Below are 24904 nucleotides of genomic sequence, written 5' to 3'. Positions count from 1 at the left end.
TCCTGAAACATCAACCAATATTAAAAATAAAACCCTCCCTATCCCTAACACACACGCCCCAGGTACTGCCCAGATTTCAGTTCCTGCCACATCAGAACTCAGGAATTTGCTGGCTGGCTCCTTGCATTTCTCCCAGTCTCTTGTTAGCCCACTCCAATCAGGCTTCTACTCTACGAAGTCAGCTCCTGTCACGGTCACCAATGACTTCCATGTTGCCACATCTGATGGTCAATGTCAGTCCTTATCACCACATCCTAAATAAGGACGGGACGGAGTCAAACTCTTCCTCCTCCTTGAAATCCCTTCTTGACTTGGTTTCCAGAACATTATCCCCCTTGATTTTCCTCCTACTTCATTGACGTCTTCTTCAGTACCCTGTGCTGGATTCTCTTCTTCTCCTTGGCCTCAAGGATGACTTCAAGGTCAGTGCTTGGACCTCTTCTCTATCTACAATTAATCTCTACACGATCTCATCTAAGCCATGGCTTTACCTATGATATATATGCTCCTAACTCCCAATTCTGTATCACTTGCCTGGACTCTTCCCTGAACTTCAGACTCACAATTGCAATACCAGCCTACTCAAAATCTCCCCTTGAGCAGGCATCTCTAACCGACATGCCCAAAACCAAATCCTGTCTTTTCCTTACAAAATCTGTTCCACCACAGTCCTCCCCACATCAGTAAGGGGAAACTCCAATCTTCTAGTTGCTCAGACCAAAAACCTCAAAGTTACCCTTGACTTCTCTCTCCTCTGACTCATCATAGCAAATCCCTTGCCTCTACCCTCAAACTACATCCAGCATATGACTGCTTCTATCACTACCACCCTGACCCAAGCCATCATCACCTGGATTATTACAATAATCTCCTAATTGTCTCCCTGTCTAACACCTCCTTGCTCCCCTAGGGTTAACACTCAAGAGGGATAGCCTTTGAGAAGAGAGTCTCTGGCTGCTATTTCTTCTCAGAGTAAAAGCCAAAGTTCTCATAATGGCCTGTCAATCCCATGTCATGTGCCCTTAGTTGCTTTCGAACTTCATCCCCTACTACTATTCCCCTTGCAAATTCTTCTTCAGGCATGCTGGCTCTCTAACTGATAATTGAACAGGGCAGCCATGCTCCTACCTCAAAGCTTTTGCACTTTTTGCTACCTAGAACATCCTTCTCCTGATAGCCACATGGCTCATTTCCTTTCCCTTTCAAGTCTCTGCAGAAACACTACCTTAGTAAAGAGGCCTTTCCAATCACTCATATAAAATACCCCCCAAACCCCAACAATTCCCTATCCCATTGGCTCTGCTTTATTTTTCACCATTTCTCCTATGACAATTGACATTATATATTTGTTATTTCCTCTATCTTCCCTGACTAGAATGTAAGGTCCAAGAGACGAGGGACTTTTGTTTGCTTTTGTTCTATTTTTCTGCCTTCTGTTTTTTGTTTTATTTTCTGTCTTCTCTTAAATTGATAACCCTGGAATAGTGCCTGTCACAGTTTTAAAAACTCAAATATTGGTTAAAAGGAGAATAACTATTGTTGCCATCCTTAGGTGATGGTTGAGAGGGTTAAATGAGATGATGTAAACAGGATAGCTGACACATATAGGCACTGAACAAACAATGGTATCTATTAACAGCATCCAAAAGATGATGTAACTTTGACAAAGATAAGGATCCCATCTTTAGCCTTTCTGTTTCATCAAAATATCTCACATTCCAGAGCCAGCCCTGATGGTCTAGTGGTTAAAGTTCAGCATTCTCACTGCTTCAGCGGCCTGAGTTCACTTTCCAGTCGCGGAACCACACCACCTGTCTGTCAGTTGCCATCCTGTGGTGGCAGCTCACATAGAAGAACTAAAAGGACTCACAACTATGATATACAACCATGCACTGGGGCTTTGGAGAGGGAAAAAAACATCTCACATTCTAATCTCTTCCCTCAGGAATGAGAATAGTGAGGGCTGTAGAAATTACAGGCAAGTAATACAAATTCCTCTACTTTAGTTGCTTAAAACCATACATAATGCTCTTTCAGGCCCAATAAATGAGTCCTACACGATAAGGTTAAATATTTTTGTTCTTTTCTAAACTAAATAAAAAGATCTTCTAGAAATTTTGAAACCTTAAAAGCAATTACCTCTACCAAATTGTGTATCTTGCAGCCATCTTCTTGAATTAGCTTGTATTTTTTAGTAAACAAATCACCCTTGTCCTCCAAAGTAAAGGCAGCCTCCCTCCTGTGCTCTCTCCTGGGAAGCAGCGTACACTCGGCCCACGCCCTCATCATGTGCTGGATCACTGTAACATTGTTCTGTGTGCGCTCAACTCTGCGCTCCAACTCAGAGGTGGCCGTTTTCACCTTCTCGATGTAACCCCAGCAGTCATCCTGCCATGTCAGTGATGTCGCGGCTGCTTGTAGTTGCTCATCCACAGCTCTCAGCTCATCTTCAATCAGAGGGTATTCAACTTCCAGAAGAGTCTGTTTCAGCTTATTATATCCTTGCACAAGAAGTTCAAGATTTCCAATGTACTAAGCAAAGAAAATCCCAAAATAAAAAGTGCCAAATTTGTTAAAGCTACTTTCTCTATCTTAGAGGCATAAAAGTATCATAGGTCTACATATTAACAATTAAATTTAAAAATATTTCTATTCAAAATATGCCCTATTATCTAAAAACACAAACCTTTAAAATAGTGTTTCTTTTTTTGAAGATAGCCAAGGCTGAATCTGGTATGTCAGATTTCTTCAACATCAAAAGGTATTTCACTTCTCTCAATATGGCCACTAGCTATTAAAATAAAATCAAGAATTATTACATATTTTAAGAATATCATTCTATTTTAACACAAGTTAAAATCGAAACGCTTAAAATTTCATCCAGTGATTACTATTTCATATGGTCAAGGTAAAGAGGCTTTGTTTCATATGCTTTTCAAAAGCAACAATCATACATTCCATATGATGTAGAAGTATAAATAACAACAGTATAAATCATTGACTATGGCCCACTGTCAGAGAAAGAGTTCAAGCAAAGGCAGCAACACATGCACACCAAGATCTGGAATGGAAGGCCGTAAATGGACTCGGTCTTTTCCCAGTACCGTCAGTTCTGTTATTATGCCTGTTCTGAAAACACAAATGTGTTCCAACGTGATTGATATACTAGTGAGCAATCTGAGCATACCACAAATTTTGTCTTTGCTTATCTGCAATTTAATCAGCAAAAAACACCAGGTAAATGCTAAAAACTGCACCCAACTGAACTGAAGGCTTAGGAGTATGCAAAATGCTTATATGCACATGTCTCAAACACCCAGTGGGTACCCCAGTTTACGTATATGTGAAGGCCACACCCATCCACTCTGGTGGTACAACTTTCTGCCTGGTTTCAGATAACCCTCCTTCCACCACTTCACAATAACACACAAGATGCAGCCCTTCCAACACCCACTTCCATGAGCAAACTTCACGTCTTTGTAAAGGGAAAGTGTCATGTTTATTGTAGTATTTATATATTACTTGACCATTTAAAATGTATACAACTATTCTGTTTTTCCTAAGTTTTTCTAATATATCACGGACAAAGTTTTTGAATACTGTACCCCTAACTTCCATTTTCCCCATAAGCTCTATACTTCTTATTGTGCAATCCTTCATAGCACAGTGATTTTTAGGAATGCATATGTCATGTTGTAGCAGAACTGACTGTACCCCTAAATCACAGGTTCTAAGGAAAAGACCACACAACATACTTAAGAAGGTAAACGAGTTGACTTCCTTAGGTTGTCCCTCCACAGGTTAACTAGTACAATGTATTTTGTGTGTTCATAATCCCTTCAGATTGAATCATAGGAATTATCCCTAGAACATCTCAAGAATTTAGTTTCTGAGTTGCTTTTATGAAATCAGAAGATAGAGGGAATCCTTAATTCTCTAGGTCATATATTTATGTACGTGTGCTGATGCATATAAACAAAATTAAGTGATGCTATTCTTTGTAATATTTTAGGGAAACAGATGAGAATTCAGGTGCAGATTATGACTGTCAGACTCAGTGAGGAAAACTTCCTCACTTCCTAGGCATACATTCAGACTGCCATGAAAGACGGGGTAATCGCTAAAAATGAATACATAATCTTCACTATCTAAAAGTTCAGCCAGAACTTTACTCCTTTTTTTTGCCATGGAAATTTACAAATAGATATTCTTATGTGCTTGCCCTTTCCCATAAAGCATACTCGTGTATATAAATAGAGAATAAAGCTTCTTTTGTGCCTCCTACCTAGCAAGCTATCAAACTTGGAGATAGATTGTTTAAAACATAGACATACCTACACAATATATCATATTTATCATATGTACACACATATAGTACATTATATATAAATACACACAGACATATGTACATAATTACTATTAAAGTTCCTATACTTTCATTATTACACAACATATAATAAAACTGTGAGAAAATAAACTTATTCAGAAAAACATGTGACATTTCTGTTATGTGGTTTATTACTGGATAACAAAAGATCTGTTCAATAAAGCTAATTTTCACCCTGGATATTATTTAACTATTAGTATTATTTTTGGCATTTATATGTTGTTTTATGTGTTTCTGAATATTGTTTTATAAAAATTATCATCAATTTAACTAACATATCCAAGCATATTCAAAGTCCAACATATTCAAAGTCTCTTTGAAGGAAATCACAACAAATCAAAATTTACCACTGTCCACCCAAAAGCATGACAGAAGATCTCTCATTCCATGCATTCTGTGGTTTCCCCAAATCTTAACTTACATGATGAAATTTTAATTAACTAAAAATACTGGTATGTATTATGAATATAATTCAAGCCAGAAAACATCTGATAAAAGACTAATGAGTCCATCCCAAAGTAAAATATAAATGACTGGGAATATCAGGAATATACTTATAATAAATATGGCATCTATAAAACAACTTAAAAACATCAAACCCCTACCTTTGGGTCAAAGTTGACACTGAGAAGACCATTTATGGCACTGAATTTAACCAAGGGTTGATTCAAATTGAATTCACAGATTTCATCCACATTACTTTTCCATTCATTATAGATACGATTTTCAAATTGGTCTAGCAAAGTTGTCATTTCAACATACTTCTGATAAACTAAGGCATCATCAGGACTTTCCAAGAATCTGTAGGAATATGGTTTTTCTACTTTTCTTTATATTAGATAGATTTCAGCATAACTACTTTACAATAATATAATACACAATAGAAAATATAATAAAATACACTATAAAAAATCAGGAAGAGAAGCAATCAAGGTCAAATAATGTTTATGAATTGTCTTTTCCTTAAAAGATATAGTTATAAAATGAATGGAACTGCAAAGATTTTTCTAAGTGCCAATAGCAATGAGTTACCAATTCCTACAAAGAGAACAGAAGAAAATACAGTACCTGCAAAATAAAAGGAGAGCTATTATTGGAGAAAGGAAAAATAACAATCAAAAACTACAAACATACTGTGGGTGAAATGAAAAAGTGAAAAGAAAAAAGATAGGGACCTGAAAACACAGAAATACATGAAGTTATAAAAGTCCTCTTAAACATATTCCAAAACCATGGGATGAATCCTTCTCAATGAGCCCAGCCAATGGAAAGAATTAAGTAAGGCAATGACTCTTTAAAAGCTAAAATGAACAGTTCACTGCCCTATATAAAAATCACCTCTATCACTAGGACAAGGTTATCGTGAAAGAAGCCTAAATACTCACAGATACTGGAGAGATGCAAAGTTTGACCAGAACATTTGAAGTCGTTCAAGGACCTCTTTAGCCCATTTGATGTTTCCTGAGGTAAATGGCATATTCTTGTTAAGAACTACATTTCCGTGTTCAATCTGCAAATTGATATTTTGGTGAAGACAAAGAAAGACCACATTTATTCAGAGTGCATTCCAACTTGGTAAGCAATTGTTCACTTCGGCACTTTTACAGTACAAATATATGAAACGTATGTGCTGAGTAACTTGATTAGTAGAAGAGTTATGGTCTTAAGGCAGGTTCTTCATCTCCATAAAGAAAACTAAATGAAAGCGTAAAAATTTTAGTGCCTATATCTAATATTTAGCTATCATTAAATATAGTTCTACTTGATAGCCTTACCCACAAAAATGACACTGTGGATGTGCTCAACTTGATCCCCCACTTACCTGTTTCAGGTGTTCATTATACAATTGCTTACACATATCCAACTCTGCATTTAACATGTGCACTAGTGTGCTGTAATGAGGGCTGAAAATTTCCATGACAACTGGTTTCTCTAGAAAATTCCCAAATATGGTCAAAAGCTATAAAAATCAAAGTGAAAAAAAGGTTAAGAACCATGGGTTTTTAATACAAATATTCAGCCAACTATTTCCCCCGTGAAACTCTTACTCGACTAGAGATAGAGCAAAAATCTAGAACCCTACAAGTATCCTGCAATGTCTCCAAATCTTAAACATATTTTTGCATCTCCCTAGAATTTCCACACATCCAGTAAAGCAAATTCTAAATGTAAAGTAATTTCCCTTCCTCAGCAGAAAAGGAGAGGCGTCAGAAACGAACCACTCTCTGTCAGCAATCCTGATCACATCTAACACTACTTCTGCTTGTTGGGTGCCGGAAAACATTTTAGAAGATACTCTGCAGATATAAGAACAGGAGCAAGGTTTGTGTACTTGTTATTTGTCCTTCCCTCCTACACATGTATTTGTTAGATACAAGAGTATCCCTATGCACATCAAGGACCTCTAGGTCACAGCATTAATAATTATACTAGATGCATCAGTCACAGTGACTGTCCCACTCATGGCCACCCTGTTCCGGAACACATGACCCAGCCACCTCCAACACAGCAGCCTGGGGTAGCAGTGGTGACCTATTCCACGGATAACCATCCACAGGCAGACAGTTCCTTCGATGTGAACGTCCTGGCTCAAACCAATGCCTTGAGCTAATTAGATTCTTTCTCAGAAAGAGAATCAGGCTATGGCAGGCTGAACCTACGCCACCAAAATTGTGAGCGAACAGAAACTACTAGCAAGCAGAGGAGGACAATGAGTAGGGAGATAGAAAAAAGCAGACAGGTGGACTGAAAGAGGATCACATTACCAGCAAGCAGAAGAGGGAAGGTCCTCAAACTTCTCTTGCTCAGTCCATGGAGCCCCCTGGATCCAAACTAAGCTTTACCACCAGGTTCCACAAAGCTTAGCTAGCTGGTGAGCCTAACCTTGTACTCCCATTAGCTTCCTGTCTTGTTTCCAGCCCCACGTGGATTCTTCTGTGTGCTAGCATGAGATGGTTTTCCTTACAAGCAAAGTAATTTAATTAAAATACATATTTTAGGGGCTGGCCTGGTGGCGTAGTGGTTAAGTTCATGCACTCCACTTCGGCGACCCAAGATTTGCGGGTTCAGATCCCGGGTGTGGACTTATACACCACTCATCAAGCCATGCTGTGGTGGCGTCCCATATACAAAATGCAGGAATATTGGCACAGATGTTAGCTCAGGGACAATCCTCCTCACACACAAAAAAATTTTTTTAATATAACCAGTGTTCATATAGTGCTATGTGCCAGGCACTGTATTTTAAGGGGCCTTAAAAATGCTGTTATCACATGCTCTAGATAAGGAAACTGAGTTATGGGGAGGGAGGAAGTTGCCCAAATTCACACAGCTAGTGGCAGAGCTGGCATTTGACACTCAGCAGTCTGGCACCCGGGTCTGTGCTTCCCTGTGCAGCCTCTTATCTGCCAAGGTGCCATTTACAATTATTTTGTCATTTGCTTACTTTGTATGGGCTTCATGAAATGTTAGTTATTAGGCCTGTTATACAGATATTTTCTCTGAAATAAAAGAAGATACCTCCTCAAAATAACTAATTACAATCAAGATGACAGAAAACCATACACCAAGGTTTGTGCCTTGTTAGCAATGCGCCAAAAGAAAGCTTTGTTCTTTCTCTTAGGGAAGTAATGGGTGTTCCCCAAAATTTGTTTTCTTTAAAAAACAGCTTCATTGTAAATATTTTGTAAACATTTCCATAAACCACATTCACTGAAAAAAAATCAACATGATGAAAAAATCACACTAACTAAAATATAAATCTAACCATCTCTTAGAAGCCAATTTAGACAAACACATTCTGGCTTTTTCTCTGGTAATACCAACTATAACTACTGTAGAAACTGCTAAATACTTTAAAATCTGCTTGGTTAGCTGCTACCTAGCAAAATGTAAATTATTAACTTTCTTCTCACAACTGTCATTTTGTTGAGTTTGGACTTCATGTTAAAATTTAAAAGTAAACATTGTCTCATAGATTGAACAAAGAAGTGTTCTTCAACAACAGTAGAGAAACACATTTATTCCACAACATTCTCTTTCAAATGCTTATCCTATCGACCACAACTAAAACAATACCAGAAACTTCCTAGCTACATTTTTCTTTGCCTACCCAATATGCTTAGTGGGACTTAACTTCAAGTGTAAAAGAGGAAAGACAGAGAGAAAATGTTTTTTGGGGGAGGATGGAAAGCCAGAAAGTAGTAGTGAGAAAAGTCTTAACATTATACAGTTTACATTATCATAATTTTTCAACATCACAGATGTATAAAAATTACCCTCCAGGATGAAAATAAAGGTCATTTGAACTTCTTGATTCCTTGTCATACTGGAACTAAGAGATATTTTAGGAAGAATATAGACAATGTCCTTCATATCAACCTCAAAAGATTAAAGATTGATTCCCACTATCTGCTTCTCTCCTAAATATCCCATTTGAGATCTGTAAGGTTTACCTTAATTTCCTTCTATTTCTCAGTTTCATTATGTAATATGGCTTTTCATAATGCTGTCGCCACTGTTCAAAGTAGTACATATTTATATTTTTCCTAGGTTTGTCTCTTTCAAAGATTTTTTTAATATGTTGCCACCTGAACCATATACACTTCACAAATTTTATAGTTTTCAACTATACTATTTGAAGACTTTTCTAGACACTTTTTTTATCTTATACATTTCAGTCTACCTTTACATAGAGACACTGTAAACTTTAGAAAACCATCTATTAGTATTTTGTTTTATTTTGGTTTTTTGTGAGTGCTACCACTACAGGGGTTGAACTAGTTCTAACTAAAGTAGAACAGTGTTTGGTTCCAGTGCCCTTCCTGGTCATGTCTTTGCCAAGAGCAGGCATTGAATCATGTTCTTCAGAGAACAGTTTGCAAATATTTATTCCCTGGGACACAACAGCAAACGGTCAGAGTTCATCATCCTACACCTATGGTAGAAATCATTTTCTCCCCAACTACGCAATCCTGTAACTTTTCTTCTGCCAGTACTCCTCCTGCAGTTTACCCTCAGAGGGTCATTTCAGACTCTGACAACCAGCCAGTCCTCCCAACCTCAAGCAGTTAATAAGTGCCTGCTTTATACAAGTTATTGCAGAAGGCGGTCGAAATATAACAAAAACTTTAAGATGATGTCCTGCCCACACAGAGCTGACAAGGGCAGGATCTCATATTTTTCAGTAGACAAGGTACAAATATGTGGAAAGTTAAAGAAAAAAGTACATGATAATAAGGTAAGAGATAAAATTGTTTAGAAAAAATAACTGGTGTGTACTAAAATAGTATCCATATTAATGGTTGTGAGAAGAGAGAATTAGAAAAGGTAGGAGGCTCTGTAATTGAGATTTCACTCTACAGTTATTTATAAAAGCATGAAAGTACTTCCAGTAACAGAGAATATGACAGACTACTATGTAGCCACTAAAAACAATATTGTTGAATTCTGCCATAAAAGCAAGAAAAGTATGTACGATTCGTTGCTAAGTAAAAAAGGTTACAAGGATCAGAATATGATGTCATTTTTGTCAAAGAGAAATATGTATGCACATCTAATCAAAGAAAAAGTAGTGGTAGTATTAAATATAATAATTTTTGAGAGATGGGATTACAGGTGGTTTTATTTTGTAATAACAGGCTATATATTTCGGCCAGCATCTGAGTTTCATCCAAGAGCTCTTAAAAGACTAAGAACTATTTGATCCTCATGAATTCTCCACATTAAAATGCTTGACTGAGGCCAGACAACAAAAGCAGCTTCACCACCATCTGACCAATTAATTTGAAGGTCAAAATCAAACAAATATCTCATGTAAAGTCTGTATCTGTTATCCTGTTTTCCATTGCCATTTTCTTTTTTTTTTGTGAGGAAGATCAGCCCTGAGCTAACATCCATGCTAATTCTCCTCTTTTTATCCATGCTCATCTTCCTCCACTTTGTATAGGACGCCGCCACAGCATGGCCTGAGAAGTGGTGCATCGGTGCACGCCCGGGATCCCAACCCGGGCGCCAGCAGCGGAGTGCGCGCACTTAACCACTACACCACGGGGCTGGCCCCATTCCACTGCCATTTTCAACAAATTGTGCCCAGGATTCTGTGTTTCTTCTGATATTGAAGCCTCAGTTCTTCTTTCAGGATGTCATCTGAATTGATACTTGACTTGCAATTCTCTTCTTTGACAAACAAGTTTCATATGGTGCCCCTATTCCCTACATTGAAAGTTTTCCATTTTGGAGGACTATCAAGATACTTTTCTTTTATAAAACTCTTAATACCTATAAATTGTATTTCGTCAATTCTATGGCATGCTTTCATGTCTTAACATCTCTGAAATTGGACTACATTATATAATCAATAGATTCATAATTTTTTGGCAGCATTTTTATCAATATACAAAATAATGACATGTCGGATAATCAGTGGTGTCATACTTGATGAAATACAGCATATAAATTGCTCTCTTTCAGTCAAAGTAATAAAGTAGGCAGGTGAACCCAACATATGTAAACAATGGTGAAGAAAAGAAATTCTTGAATTAATAGAAATTTTCACTTTCACTGTGGCTTAATTTTGAATCAATATTACAGAGGCCATGCTAAACTTGCTCTAAAGGTAATGAGAGATAAAACACTGTGAATGCAAGAAAAGATCAATAGTTAAATGTCCTAAAATTGACCTTGTCTAAAGTAAACTTCATTATTCATTAGTGCATTATTCAAAGTTTATAATTCAGTGAGCTGAATATGAAGAGAATGTGACTAGTTAATAGTTTACCTGGATCAGAAAGGAATGTATTCACTCCTTTCATCTAACAGTCTAAATTATTCATTAGTAAAATATTTTTATGATAGCTTCTTCAGAACTAACCTTAAATACAGCTTCTAAACCATTGCAGTTAAAGAAACTGTCACAAAGAATTGTCCCAAGCCTTCTGTCAAAATCCAAAGTTTTGGACTTAAACACAACATAATCACTTTCAAATTCCTGTAAAATTAAAAGTAAAACATTAGTTTACAGGAAAGAATCCAACAGGGAAAATAGTAATCACATAAGCATAACACCTCCTGCCCTTTCCCCCCTCTCCCTGAATGAATTTATTTTTCATAGCAGGATTCCAGGGAAGATCAAGGCAGCTATAGCTGACTAACCGTTTAAGTGGCAGCCTCATAGGAGCATTGACTATTTAGCACTGCCAGCCCAGGTTTTCACAGTTCTTTCCACTGCCTCAGACTCCATCATCAGTACTTTGACTCACCAGTCTGTCCTCTTCCTCCCAATCCATTTTGATTATAAATGAAAAAGCAAGGCTTTTTAGAAAGGAAAAAAGAAAGGAGAACCCATTCTAATTACAACTTTAGTACATCTATAAGTTTAAATAGGAAGTTTTGTTTTGTTTTTCATAGAGCAGAAAACCTACCAGAAAACAGTATTTCTTCAGGTGAGAACAAAAATCACAGGTCTATAAGAATCATTAGTCTGTATCCTTAGTGATACAGATGAAACAGAATACTGTTACATTTTCCCAGGGTGTTATTAATATGCAGTTAACAACCCCTGGTTTCCTCCTAATACATCACCACTCACTCCTATAATCAGAAAGAATAAAACAGTGCAAGAATAACTATCGTCCGCATAGCACTGCAATTCACAGTCTTTAGTGAAGTTCCAGAAATTCAGAAACACTTTGGGCTTTCCAGGCGAACTGCCCCTGAACTGCATGCCACACACTTAACATAATGAAGTCGTTTGCTACCCCCATAAACTGAGCCTACATCTATTAACAATAACAACAGTAAGAATACTAACGACAGCTAACACTTATTCGGTTTTCTGTTCTAAAATGCTTTACATTATTAATTCTATTCTCACAACAACGTATGATGTAGGTAATACTTTTTCCATTTTATAGACAAAAGAAACTCAGAGAAGTTAATTTGCCCACAGTCACACCACTGGTCAATGGCAGGACCAGAATTTAAAGACAGGCAACCTTACTCCAGAGCCCACACTCCAACCACGATGTTTCCATGAAGGAATGCACCCTGTGCTGAATTTAACACACCCTGAAAATAGAGTGTAACAGCAAAGTTCTGAGCACTGTGTGTCATATACCACAATGTTATATTTAGCATCAAGAGGAAGTCTCCAGTTCTCCTGAATTAGAGCCAGACAGTCTCTTATTCAAGGATCACTGACTTTTAAAAGTAACACAACTTCCCAACAAGTTGTAACACGCCTCACTTATCCCTCTTCTCGGTATGGCAACAAGGAACATACAACTTAAGATCCTCAAACATTATTTGAACCCTTAGTAAAAAAGTAATACCTGAGGGAGGGGAAAAAATGCTAATCTCCATCCCAGATATCGCCCCCTCTCTCCCAAACCCTTTTCTCTCTCTTTCTCAATCTAATTCAGAACTGCCGACAGCACCTCTCCCCTAGAACGTCCCACCGATGATTCAAACTGATCTTGCACAAATCTGAACTCATCATCTTCTCTGTAAAGCAGCTCTTCTTTTTATACACCCTAACAGAAATTTCAGCAATGAATCCTTTCTTTCTTGGTCAAGTGGTATCCATCTTTTCCCGTAACCACCTCTTGAATACGTCCATCATTTGCCATCACTCCAGGCATCACCCTGGTCTGGATCACCATTACCACTCACCTGGATTTCTATTCACCACTTTCTAACTACTTTTTTTGCCTCTATTCTTGTCCCTCCAAATCATTCTCCAACTGCAGTCCTAAATAAGCTTTCCAAAATAGAAATCTTATTATGTCACTCCTATTCATAATTCTCCAATTCATAATCTAAATTTGGAATCCTTAATTTAAGATAAAGTCTCAAAGTCTTACACGTGCTCTGGACCCTTCTTACTGCTCCCCACTATTCCTGCACCTCTCCCCCTTTCACACTCGAGGATCTAGTCACACCTGCCTTATCCCATTTTTTCTCTCTGCATAATACAATTCGCTGCCAATCCCTTTCTCTTCACCCGCTTCACTTCTATTCATTTTTCAGTTCTATTTATCCTGCAGTTATTTCCTCAGTTTCCTTTTCACCTCCTCTGGGAAAGGGCCCTTCACAAATGCTCTCACAGCACTCTGTAGTTTTCACACCCCAGCACTGAGCACACTGCGTAATTGCCTACCTGTATTCTCCCCTGGATTTTAAGCTCTGTGAGTGTAATGACCAGGTGTGTTTTTTCAGTTATATTACCAATATTTAAAGGGGTTCCCAGGACATAGCTGTTTCTCAATAAATATTTGTTGAAGAATAAATGTTATGCTGGTAATACTCTTATCTATATTCTGAAAACTGCAAAAGTGCCAAAAAAAAAAAAAAAGTGCAAAAGGGTCACTAATTAGTGACATGGGAAATTACCGGAGAGTTTTAGCTACAGAAATGTAATGGTTTGACTTAGCTCCTAAAAGGCACTCAAGCTGTTATGTGAAGAACAGACCCTAATGGAGCCAAGACAGGAGCTGAGAAAGCAGTTTATGGGCAAGTGTAATAATCCAGGTCAGAGATGAGATCTAGATATATTTTCGGAGTATATTTGACAGAACCTGATGTTTGCTGTGAGAAAGAGAGTGAGATCATGGATGACTTCAAGGTTTTGCACTAAGTAGACCATTATATATGCCATTTAATGAGCTAGAGAAGACAGGGAAGAGTAGTTTTGGGGAGTGGTAAAGCAGGGGTTCAGTTTAGCAGGTTTATTTTGAGATGTCTATAAAATCTAAGTGGAGACGTTGAGTAGGCAGCTGAATATATGCTGTGCATTTGGGAATTAGGAATGTCCTTTATCATTATGTATAATATGCTTTAGGCTTTTGGCAGATGCTCTTTATCAAGTTGAGGAAGTTCCACTCTATTCCTATTTCTGAAAGTTTTTATCATGAATGGTTCTTGAATTTAGCCAAATGTTTTTTTTTTTAATTTTTTTTTAATTTATTTATTTTTCCCCCAAAGCCGCAGTAGATAGTTGTACGTCATAGTTGCACATCCTTCTAGTTGCTGTATGTGGGACGCGGCCTCAGCATGGCCAGAGAAGCAGTGCGTCGGTGCGCGCCCGGGATCCAAACCCAGGCCACCAGCAGCGGGGCGCGCGCACTTAACTGCTAAGCCACGGGGCCGACCCCTAGCCAAATGTTTTTAAGGCATCGATTAACACAATCATGATGTTTTTCTTCTTACATATGTTAACATGGGGATTAGAATGATTTTCAAATATTGAACTAGTCTTGAATTCCTAGAATAAACCCCACTTGGGTGTGGTGTATAGTTCTTTTTACATATTGCTGAATTATATTTGCTAATAATTTGTTAAGGAATTTTATGTCCATATTTACGAGGGATAACAGTTTGTACTTTTCCTTTTTCTGCATTATCTTGCCTGGTTTTGTTATCAGGGTGACAACTACTAGCCTCATAGAACAAATTGGGAAGTGTTCCCTCCTCTTGTATTTCTGGACAAGATTGTATAGAACTGTTCTTAATTCTTAAATATTTGGTAGAATTCTCCAGTGAAAGAATCAGGGCCGGGACATTTCCTTTTTGGGAGTTTTTAACCACAAATCCAACTTGCTTAAAAGTTATAGTGTTATTCAAATTATCTATTTTACCCATCACAAGAAAAAAAATTTGTAACTATGTGTGATGATGGATGTTAACTAAACTTACTATGATAATCATTTTGCAATATACACATATGACATCATTACATTATATATCTAAAACTAATACAAAGTTACACATCAATTACATCTCAATAAAAAAAATTACTTCATATCGAGTGAGTTGTGGTAGTTCTGTTTTTTTGAGGAATTGGTCTATTTCATCTAAGTTGTCAAATTTACATGTGTGGAGGTTGTTTTTTTGTTTGTCTGTTGGTATTCCCTATTATTCTTTTAATGTCTGCAGAGGATGTAGTAGTAGCTCATTTTATTCTTGATATTGGTAATTTTTCTTCTTTTTTCTTTGTAGTCTTGCTAGAGCTTTATCATTTCAAAGAACTAGCTCTTAGTTTCATTTGATTTTTCTCTTATTTTTGTTTTCAATTTCAGTGATTTCTGCTCTTTATTCTTTCCTTCCTTCTGATTGCTTTGTATCTATTTTGCTCTCCTTTTTTTTCTAGGTTCTTAGGGTGAAAACTTATATTATTGACTTGACAATTTCCTCTTTTTTTAATGTATGCATTTAGTGTATAAATTTCCCTTTCAGAACTGCTTTAGCTGTTCCCAGAAATTGATATATTTTCATTTTCACTCAGCTCTATTTCCCTTGAGACTACTTCTTTGATTGATGGAATATTTAGCAACGTACTTTTTAGTTCCCAAGTGTTTAGAGATTTTCCTCTTATGCTTCCATTATTGGTTTCTAATTTGATTTCATTGTCAAAGAACACACAATGTATGATTTCAATTCTTTAAAATTTGTTGAGGTTTGATCTATGGCCTAGGATATGGTATATCATGGTACATGTTTCATGAGAACTTGAAAAGAATATGAATTCTGCTGTTGTTGCAGGGAGTGTTTTATAAATATTAATTAGATCTTCTTGGTTGATGGTATGAAGTTCTCCTTTATCCTTCCTGATTTCCCATCTACCTGTTCTTCCACTTGCTGAGAAGGGAGCAGTGAGGTCTCCAACTAGAATTGTGGATTTGTCTATTCTTCTTTTCAGTTCTACCAGGTTTTGAATCATATATTTTGCTGCTCTGTTGTTTGGTGCATACACATTTAGGATTGCTATGTCTTCTTGGTGGACTGACACTTTTATCATTATATAATGTCCCTCTCTGGTAATTTTTTTCTTTTTTACTATGAAGTCTACTTTATCTGATATTTATATAGCCATTACTGCTTTCCTTCGATTAATGTTTGTATGGTGTCTTTTTCTGTCCTTTTACTTTTAATATGCATGTATGATTATATTTGAAGTGAGTTTCCGAAGAAAGCATACATTGGGTCATATTTTTTAATCCACTCTGCCAATCTCTGTCTTTGTATTGGAATATTTAGACCATTTACATTTAATGTAATTATTGCTATGTTAAGGCTTAAGTCTGCCATTTTATTTTTTGTTTTCAGTTTGTTCTCTCTTTTTTACTTCTTTTTTCAGCAACTCTAATTATTTGAACTTTTTTTAGAATTACATTTGATGTACCTATAGTGTTTTAAGTGTATCTCTTTGTATTGCTCTAGATATTACATTATATATACATTAGTTAACACTGTCTAATGTTGTGATCTTCCACCAGTTCAACTAAAGTATAAAATCTTACCTCCCACAACCAATGAGTCAAGGAAGAAATCACAAGGGAAATTAAGAATACCTTGAGACAGTTCGGAAAAAAAAAAATCCAACATACCAAAACTTAGGGGATGCAAGAGAAGCAGTGCTAAGAGGAAAAACTTATAGTTGTAAACACATACATTAAAAAAGAAAAAAGATATCAAATGAATAACCTAACTTGACACCTTAAGGAAGCTGAAAAAGAGCAAATTAATCCCAAAGCTAGCAGAAGGAAGGAAATAATATTAGAGCGGAAATAAGTGAAATAGACAACAGAAAAATAGAGAAAAAAAACCCCAAAAGTTGGTTATTTGAAAAGATACATGAAATTTACAAACATTTAGCTAGATTCTCTAAGGAAAAAAGAGAGAAGACGCAAATTACTAAAATGAAACCTGGGACACTACTATCAATTTTACAGAGATAAAAAAGATTATAAAAGTGTACCATGAACAACTGAAAAACATACATGAAATGGACAAATTCATAGAAACACACAACCTACCAAGACTGAATCATGAAGAAATAGAAAATCTGAAGAGACCTATAACCAGTAAGGAGATTGAATCACTCATCAAAAACCTTCCAACAAAGAAAAGACCAGGATCAGATGGCTTTACCAGTGAAAACTACCAAACATTTGAAGAAGAATTAACACCAATCCTTCACAAACTGTTTCAGAAAACTTAAGAAGGACTATTTCCTAACTCATCCTATGAAGCAAACATTGCCCTGATACCAAAGCCAGATAAAGATACTACAAGAAGAGAAAATTGCAGGCCAGTAACCTTTATAAATAATAATGAAAACACTCTCAATGAAAACTAGCAAACAGAATCCAACAGTATATTAAAAGGATTATACACCATGAACAAGTGAATTTATTCCCAGAAGATAATGATGGCAAATGAAAAATCAATTTAATACATTACATTAATAGAATTAAGGGGAAAAAAACCTACATGATCATATCAACTGATGCAGAAAACACATAACAAAATTCAACATCCTTTTATGATAAAAACACTCAATAAACTAGGAATAGAAGGAAACTTCCCCAAAACGATAAAGGCCATCTGTGAAAAAATCACAGCTAACATTATACTCAACGATGAAAGACTTAAAGCTTTTCCTCTAAGGTCAGGAACAAGATAAAAATGCCTGCTTTCACCACTCCTATTCAACATAGCATTGGAAGCACTAGCCAGAGCAATTAGGTAAGAAAAAGAAATAAAAGGTATCCAAATTGGAAAGGAAGAAGTAAAATTATCTCTGTTAACAGATGACATGATTTTATATGTAGAAAACCCTACAGATTCTGCACAAAAAAAAACACAAAAAACTATTAGAGGTAATAAATAAATTCAGCAAAGTCCCAGGATGAAAACCAACACACAAAAAATCAGCTGCTTTTCTATACATTAGTGATGAACAATAAAGTTGAACCCTTAACTTATGAGATATATAAAAATTAACTCAAAATGGATCAAAGATCTAAATGTAAGAGCTAAAAGTAAAAAACTCTTAGAAGACAATATTGGAGAAAATCATGACATTGGATTTGACAATCAATTATTGGAGATGACACTGAAAGCATAGGCAACAAAAGAAAAAAATAGATACATTTGACTTCATCAAAATTAAAAACTTTTTAGCATCAAAGGACACTATAAAGAGAGTGAAAAAAACCACCCATAGAATGGGAGAAACTATTTGCAAATCATATATTTGATAAGGGATTAACGTCCAGAATATATCAAGAGAACTCCTACAACTCAACAAAAGAATCCAATTCAAAAATGGGCAAAAGATTCGAATAGACATTTTTCAGCAAAGAGATATAAAAATGGCCTATAAGCATATGAAAAGATGACTGACATCACTAATCATTAGGGAAATGAAAATCAAACCACAATGAGATATCACTTCACAGCCATTAGGATGCCTACTATCAAGAAAGATAAATGAAGATGGTGAAAATGTGATGACATTGGAATCCCGTATTGCTGGTGGGAAGGAAAAACAGTTCAACCACGATAGAAAGCAGTTTGGAATTACCATATGATCCAGCAATTCTAATCCTAGGTATATACCCCAAACAATTGAAAGCAGGGACTCAAACAGATACTTGTACACCAATGTTCATAGCACCATTATTCACAGTAGCCAAAAGGTGGAAACAACCCACATATCCATCAACCCAAATGAATAAACAAAATGCAGTATACACATAAAATGGATTATTTAGCCTTAAAAAAGAATAAAATTCTGACACATGCTACAATATGAATGAACCTTGAAGTCATTATGCTAAGTGAAAATAAATCGGACACAAAAAACAAATATTGCTTAGGTCCACTTATATGAGGTATCTAAAATAAACAAATTCATAGAGAGAGAAAGTAGAATAGAGGTTACCAGAGCCTGAAGGGAGAAGGTAATGGAGAATTATCATTTAACAGGTACAGAGTTTTTGTTTAGGATGATGAAAAGTTCCAGAAGTGGAAAGTACTGATGGTTGTACAACATTGTGAATATACTTAATGCCACTGAATTGTACACTTAAAAGTGGTTTAAATGGTAAATTTTATGTAAAATACATTTTATCACAATTTTCAAAAAGGAAAACCTTACCTCCACTTTGATCCCTTTACTCTCTTCCATTTATAATATAATGGTCTTGAATATTTTCTATACATACATTTAGAGCCACAGTGTTACAATTTTTGCTTCCTCCATTAAACAAATTTAGAAAAACTCAGGGGGAGGAGCTAAGTCAACTGTATTGACGCATATTTTTGCTTACCGTATCCTTCCTGGTGCTCCAAGGTTTCCTCTTTTATCATTTCCTTTCTGTATTGAGAAATTTCTTCAGCCATTCTTTTAGGGTTACTCTACTAGCGACAAATTCTCCTAGTTTTTGCTCATCTGACAATTTCTTGATTTTCTCTTTATTCCTGAAGGGTCTTATTCACTGGGTAGAGAATTCTGAGTTAACAGTTCTTTTCTTTCAGTGGTTAAAAAATATTTTGTCATTTCCTTCTGGTTACCATGATTTCTGATAAGAAATCCACTGTCACTGAAATCATTTTTCCCCTCAGGTAAGTTATTGTTGCTCTCTCACTACTTTCAAGATTTCTTCTTTATCTTCATTTTTAAAAGTTTATTTATGATGCATCTTGGCATAGACTTTTCCGGGTTTATCTTTCTGCTATTGATTTCTAATTTCCTCTTGAATCTGTAAGTTTATGTCTCTTGCCAAATTTAGGAAGTTTTCAGCCATTATTTCTTTGAGGTTTCAGCCTCACGGTCTTTCTCCTCTCTCTCTGCAACTCTGAGGACACGAGTGCTAGATCTCTTACAGCCACAAGTCCCTGAGGCTCTGTTCATTTTGTTCCAGTCTATGTTCTCTCTGTTGTTCAGACTGAGTGGTTTCCATTGCTCTATCTTCTAGTTCACTGATTCTTTCCTCTATCCCTCCATTCTGCCATTGAACCCAGTCACTGTGCTTTGTATTTTTGCTATATTTTTCAGTTCTCAAATTTCCATTTGTTCCTTATATCTTCTATTTCTTTGCTGAGAATTTCTATTTCTTTACTGAAGCTTCCTATTTTTTCACTTGTTTCAAATATGTTCATAACTGCTTGCTAAAGCATTTTTAGCACGGCTCTTTAAAATCTCTGTCAGATAATTCTAACATCTCTGTCATCTCAATGTTGGCATCTATCAGTTGTCTTTTTTCATTCAGTTGAGATCTTCCTGGTTCTTGGTATAATGAGTGATTTTCTATTGACTCTGGACATTTTCATATTATGTTATGTGACTTTGGATCTTATTTAAACCTTCATTTTTTGATAGCTTTCCTGGATATTGCTCCAGCCTCATTACTGTCAGTGGGAGATAGAAATCCAGGTTCTCCACTCAGCACCCATTAACACCTAAGGGTGGGGAGCTCCTTGTTATGGGTGGGTGCTCCAGTTCCCCATGTGGTCTCCATGGATGCCACAGTGCAGGTGACCTGGTTACCACCTGGCCATGGTGAAAGTCCAGACTCTCCACCAGGCTTCCTCTGACCCTACCCCAGTGAAATAAAGATGCTGCTGGGTAAGAAAAGAAATCTCGAATTCCATGTGGTCTCCACTAACACCAGAGAGTGAGCTCATTACCGGCCAGTGGGGATGAAAATCACAGCTCCCTACTTGGCCATCTCTGATACCACCCCAGTGGAGTTGGGGGCTGGAGCACCTTGTGACAGAATGGGTGTAAGTCTAGGCTCTCCATTCAGTGTTTGCTGGCATGGATAGGGGTACGGCACAATTTCTTCCATGGTGTTGGCTGAACTAGAGAGATTATGGTCTACAAGTTTTCTGTCTCACTAGGCTGCTTCTTTATTGAGATCAGGCTTTTATCAGGGCTTTTTATGTCTGTGCCCATTGGTGTTTCCAGGTTGCCAGTGTCTTCAGCTCCAAGTCTGGTTTGTTTCAGGCAACAAGAAAACTCAGGGAGCTCATCGCCATGTGTCTTTTGGATCCCACGGTCCCTAGCTGGTCTGCCTTCTTGCCACCTTTCAGAGTTTTCTTAAGCTTGTTTTATATATAGTGACCAGTGTTTTAGTTGTACTTAGTGAGGGGAATAGGGAAAAGTACAACTACTTAATCTTTCCAGAAGCAGAAGTTGCTGAGCAAAATTTTTTTTTTTTTTAGAACTTTTTTATTTATTTATTTTCTTGTGAGGAAGATCAGCCCTGAGCTAACATCCATGTTAATCCTCCTCTTTTTGCTGAGGAAGACTGGCCCTGAGCTAACATCTATTGCCAATCCTCCTCCTTTTTTTTTCCCTTCCCCAAAGCCCCAGTAGATAGTTGTATGTCATAGTTGCACATTCTTCTAGTTGCTGTATGTGGGACGCGGCCTCAACATGGCCGGAGAAGCAGTGCGTCAGTGCGCACCCAGGATCCGAACCCGGGCCGCCAGTAGTGGTGCGCACGCACTTAACTGCTAAGCCACGGGGCCGGCCCCCAGCAAATTTTTAAAGAATGATATCTACTACTTTAAATTACATTTAAAAGTAAATAGTACATAAGTTCAAAGGAATAATATGCAATTATTAAAAAAAAAAGTAGGCAGTGCTATTGGAGTGATACAGAATGACTGCCAAAATATATTAAGTGACAAAAGCAAGGCATACATGATGTGCAGAGGATGCTATTTGTGCAAAAAAGGAATACATACATGCATATGCTAGTACATGCACCAAACATCTCTGAAACATTATACAAGAAACTCATAATGGTAGATGCCTTTGGGGAGCAAAAATGGAAGACTAAGGGAAAAGACAGCGGGGTAAGAAGAAGGGGACTAAATTTTTGCATATGTTACCTTTCCAAAAGAATAAATAAGTAATGTTTTAAAATAAATTTTATCTTAAAAAATAAACAGAAAAGACATATGAAAATTCTATAGATGACTAATAAGAAATTTATTTCACTAAAATTAGAAAATGCTCCATATAATAGCAAAAGAATGAATAGTTCAGCAGACTAGAACAGAACTGAGGTCTAACTGCAGAAATTTGAATACAACCTAGTAAAGATTAACTAAATAATTACTTTTAAAATGTATTTTAGATCCTGGTGTAATGGCAAGCTAGGTACCTGGATCAACCTTCCTACTAAAAACCAGCAGGAAAAAGGAAAATAGATACACCATCTTGGATCACTCCACCTCAGGGCACAAGTCCTCAGGTGAGTTCCTCCAATTGCCCCTGATGAACTTATTCCCTTCATTTCAATGGGGATGCAACAAGGGAGATAAATACTGAACAGTCACAGTGGCACAGCAAAGAGTGCTGGGTGTGGGGTTGAGAGTTCTGGATTGGAATCTCTGTTCCACTCCCTGGGAACTGTGTACCATCAGGTAATTTATTTAACCTTGTCTGCTGTACAGGTCACTCTCAGGGTTATAGTGAAATTAAGCAGGAACGTGTGTGGAGGTCTGACATAATGCCCGGCACCCAGCACTTGATCAGTAAATATGAATGGTCTGATTAACAGAGACTAAGCAGAGCCAAGGAGTTACTCTCAAGAGGAAAATAGCCACTATCCTTGCTTAGTTATCTAGGGAATTTTATTTTTTGTTTGTTTGTTTGCTGAAGAAGATTCACCCTGAGCTAACATCTGTGCCAATCTTCTTCTACTTTATATGTGGGTCGCCGCCACAGCATGGCTGATGAGTGGTGTAGTTCCTCGCCCGGGATCCGAACCCATGAAACCAGGCCACCAAAGCGGAGTACGCCCAACTTAATCACCAGGCCATGGGGCTGGCCCCTGGGGAATTTTATTTAGTCAAGTAACACCTCAGAATATCAGCAAAGCAAAGCTGCTGAGCCTAAAGTCACCTGACTAGCTGTTAAACTAGTTAAACTAAGGTAAGCTGTTAAACTAAGCTATTAAATAAACAATTAAGAAAGCAAGTCTCTCAACAAGTTTGATATTTTAATACAATATCATTGTCTATATTCACTAATAGCAAACTTAACTAAGAGACTAGAACTTCGTGATTCCAACCACTAAAAGGAAAGGATAGGGGCCGGCCCCGTGGCTTAGCGGTTAAGTGCGTGCGCTCCGCTACTGCCGGCCCGGGGTTCAGATCCCGGGCGCGCACCAACGCACCGCTTCTCTGGCCAGGCAGTGTCCCACATACAGCAACTAGAAGGATGTGCAACTATCACGTACAACTATCTACTGGGGCTTTGGGGGGAAAAAAAAAAAGGAGGAGGATTGGCAATAGATGTTAGCTCAAAGCCGGTCTTCCTCAGCAAAAAGAGGAGGATTAGCATGGATGTTAGCTCAGGGCTGATCTTCCTCACAAAAAAAAAAAAAAAAAAGGAAAGGATAATTACGTAATGTGATAGAGGTGCTAATTATCGCTACAATGGCAATCATATAACAATATATAAATGTATCAAATTAACATGTATGTCTTAAATTTGCACAATGTTATATGTCAAATATATTTCAACTAAAAACAAACAAGAAAGCAAGTCTCTCCCCATAATTGTCTAGATCTCAAACAGTCCTGTGGGAAGAAGTCAAAGAAAATACCTAAAATGACCTTTCCACTCAATACTTGTAACTGAGAAACTCAAGAACATTTTTATGGATACACCTGAGAAAACCCCCACATTCTGTAAATGCACCACAGTGGCAGACCTTTTGCCACACCAATAAAGGTTCCAAGCCTGATTAAGAGGTTTGAGATTGATGAAAAGGGAGAAATAAATAATAGCATTTCCAAAAGCAAATTACCAGTGATCATTTCTTTAATTTACTGGAACATATTTAAACCATTTTCATCCCAGAGTGCAGGAAGGCTGATAGTGATACACTCGACTGTTATGTTAGTCCTAGTGGATATTCAGCGGGGACCAGGGAACGCATAGGGGTATATGCAGCGGGAGCGGAAGGGCACTGAGGCAGGCATGTGTCACGGGGATACACCTGTGTAAATATACTAGGTTGGAAGTAGTTTGCTAAGATAATGTCTCATGAAAATTACCAACTCATTTCATCACAAAAATCAGAGTGTAATTAACTCAGTTAAAAAGCACCAAAATGAACAGCTTATTAAGCAAAAAATGTATAATCATTGCAATATTCTGAGGCAACACTGATAACCAGGACACATTAAAAAAAAAAAGATCATCTTCAACATTCAACATAAGCATACCAATTAAGTAAACTTTTAGTTAATTCCTGTTTTGATTTCAAGGAATGACCAAAGTCAAGGAGCTGCTAGATTCTATTCTAAGGCAAGATAATCAGATAGGAGGAGGAATGGGAACTTCAAGGGCAGGTTATTGATGTCTCCAAACCAGACCTGGAGATAGGAGGTAAGCCTTGCCCATTTTACTTGCAAAATAAATGGGGCTCCAAAACGCTAAATAACAAAATACAGATACCAACCAAATACATATGTCAAGAGCAAATGAACTTTCTATTCCTACATGTTTGTGACTGTGCAGGCTTTGGGCAGACATGGACAAATTCAGGATCTTTGGCGTTGCCAAGGTAGTGACATCAGCTAACCATAGCCACATTCTCCAACCCTGGCACTCTGAAAACCTGCCAGGTGTTATAATCATGAGGAAATCAAGACTCGGTGCTACTCGAATGCACCTGAGGATCCTGTGCACGCTGGGTCTCACATTCC

At 37.1% G+C, this 24904-nt stretch overlaps 1 protein-coding gene across 1 annotated transcript in view; it reads right to left on the bottom strand.

Moving 5' to 3' along the window:
- The window catches only part of DNAH11 (dynein axonemal heavy chain 11), a 311121-nt gene that overhangs the window by 253431 nt on the left and 32786 nt on the right, over positions 1–24904 (bottom strand). Inside the window, exons 10-15 of the mRNA XM_058534426.1 lie at positions 11259–11375; positions 6210–6347; positions 5773–5897; positions 4993–5188; positions 2687–2791; positions 2140–2532 (exon numbers count right to left, since the gene is read on the bottom strand). Coding sequence (XP_058390409.1) covers positions 2140–2532; positions 2687–2791; positions 4993–5188; positions 5773–5897; positions 6210–6347; positions 11259–11375 — 1074 coding nt within the window. The remainder of the gene's footprint in view (positions 1–2139; positions 2533–2686; positions 2792–4992; positions 5189–5772; positions 5898–6209; positions 6348–11258; positions 11376–24904) is intronic.

This window comes from Diceros bicornis, chromosome 3 (genome assembly GCF_020826845.1).
Source record: "Diceros bicornis minor isolate mBicDic1 chromosome 3, mDicBic1.mat.cur, whole genome shotgun sequence".
NCBI lineage: Eukaryota > Metazoa > Chordata > Mammalia > Perissodactyla > Rhinocerotidae > Diceros > Diceros bicornis.
The sequence above is the reverse complement of the archived record's forward strand: the minus strand, read 5'-3'. Positions and strand labels throughout refer to the sequence as shown.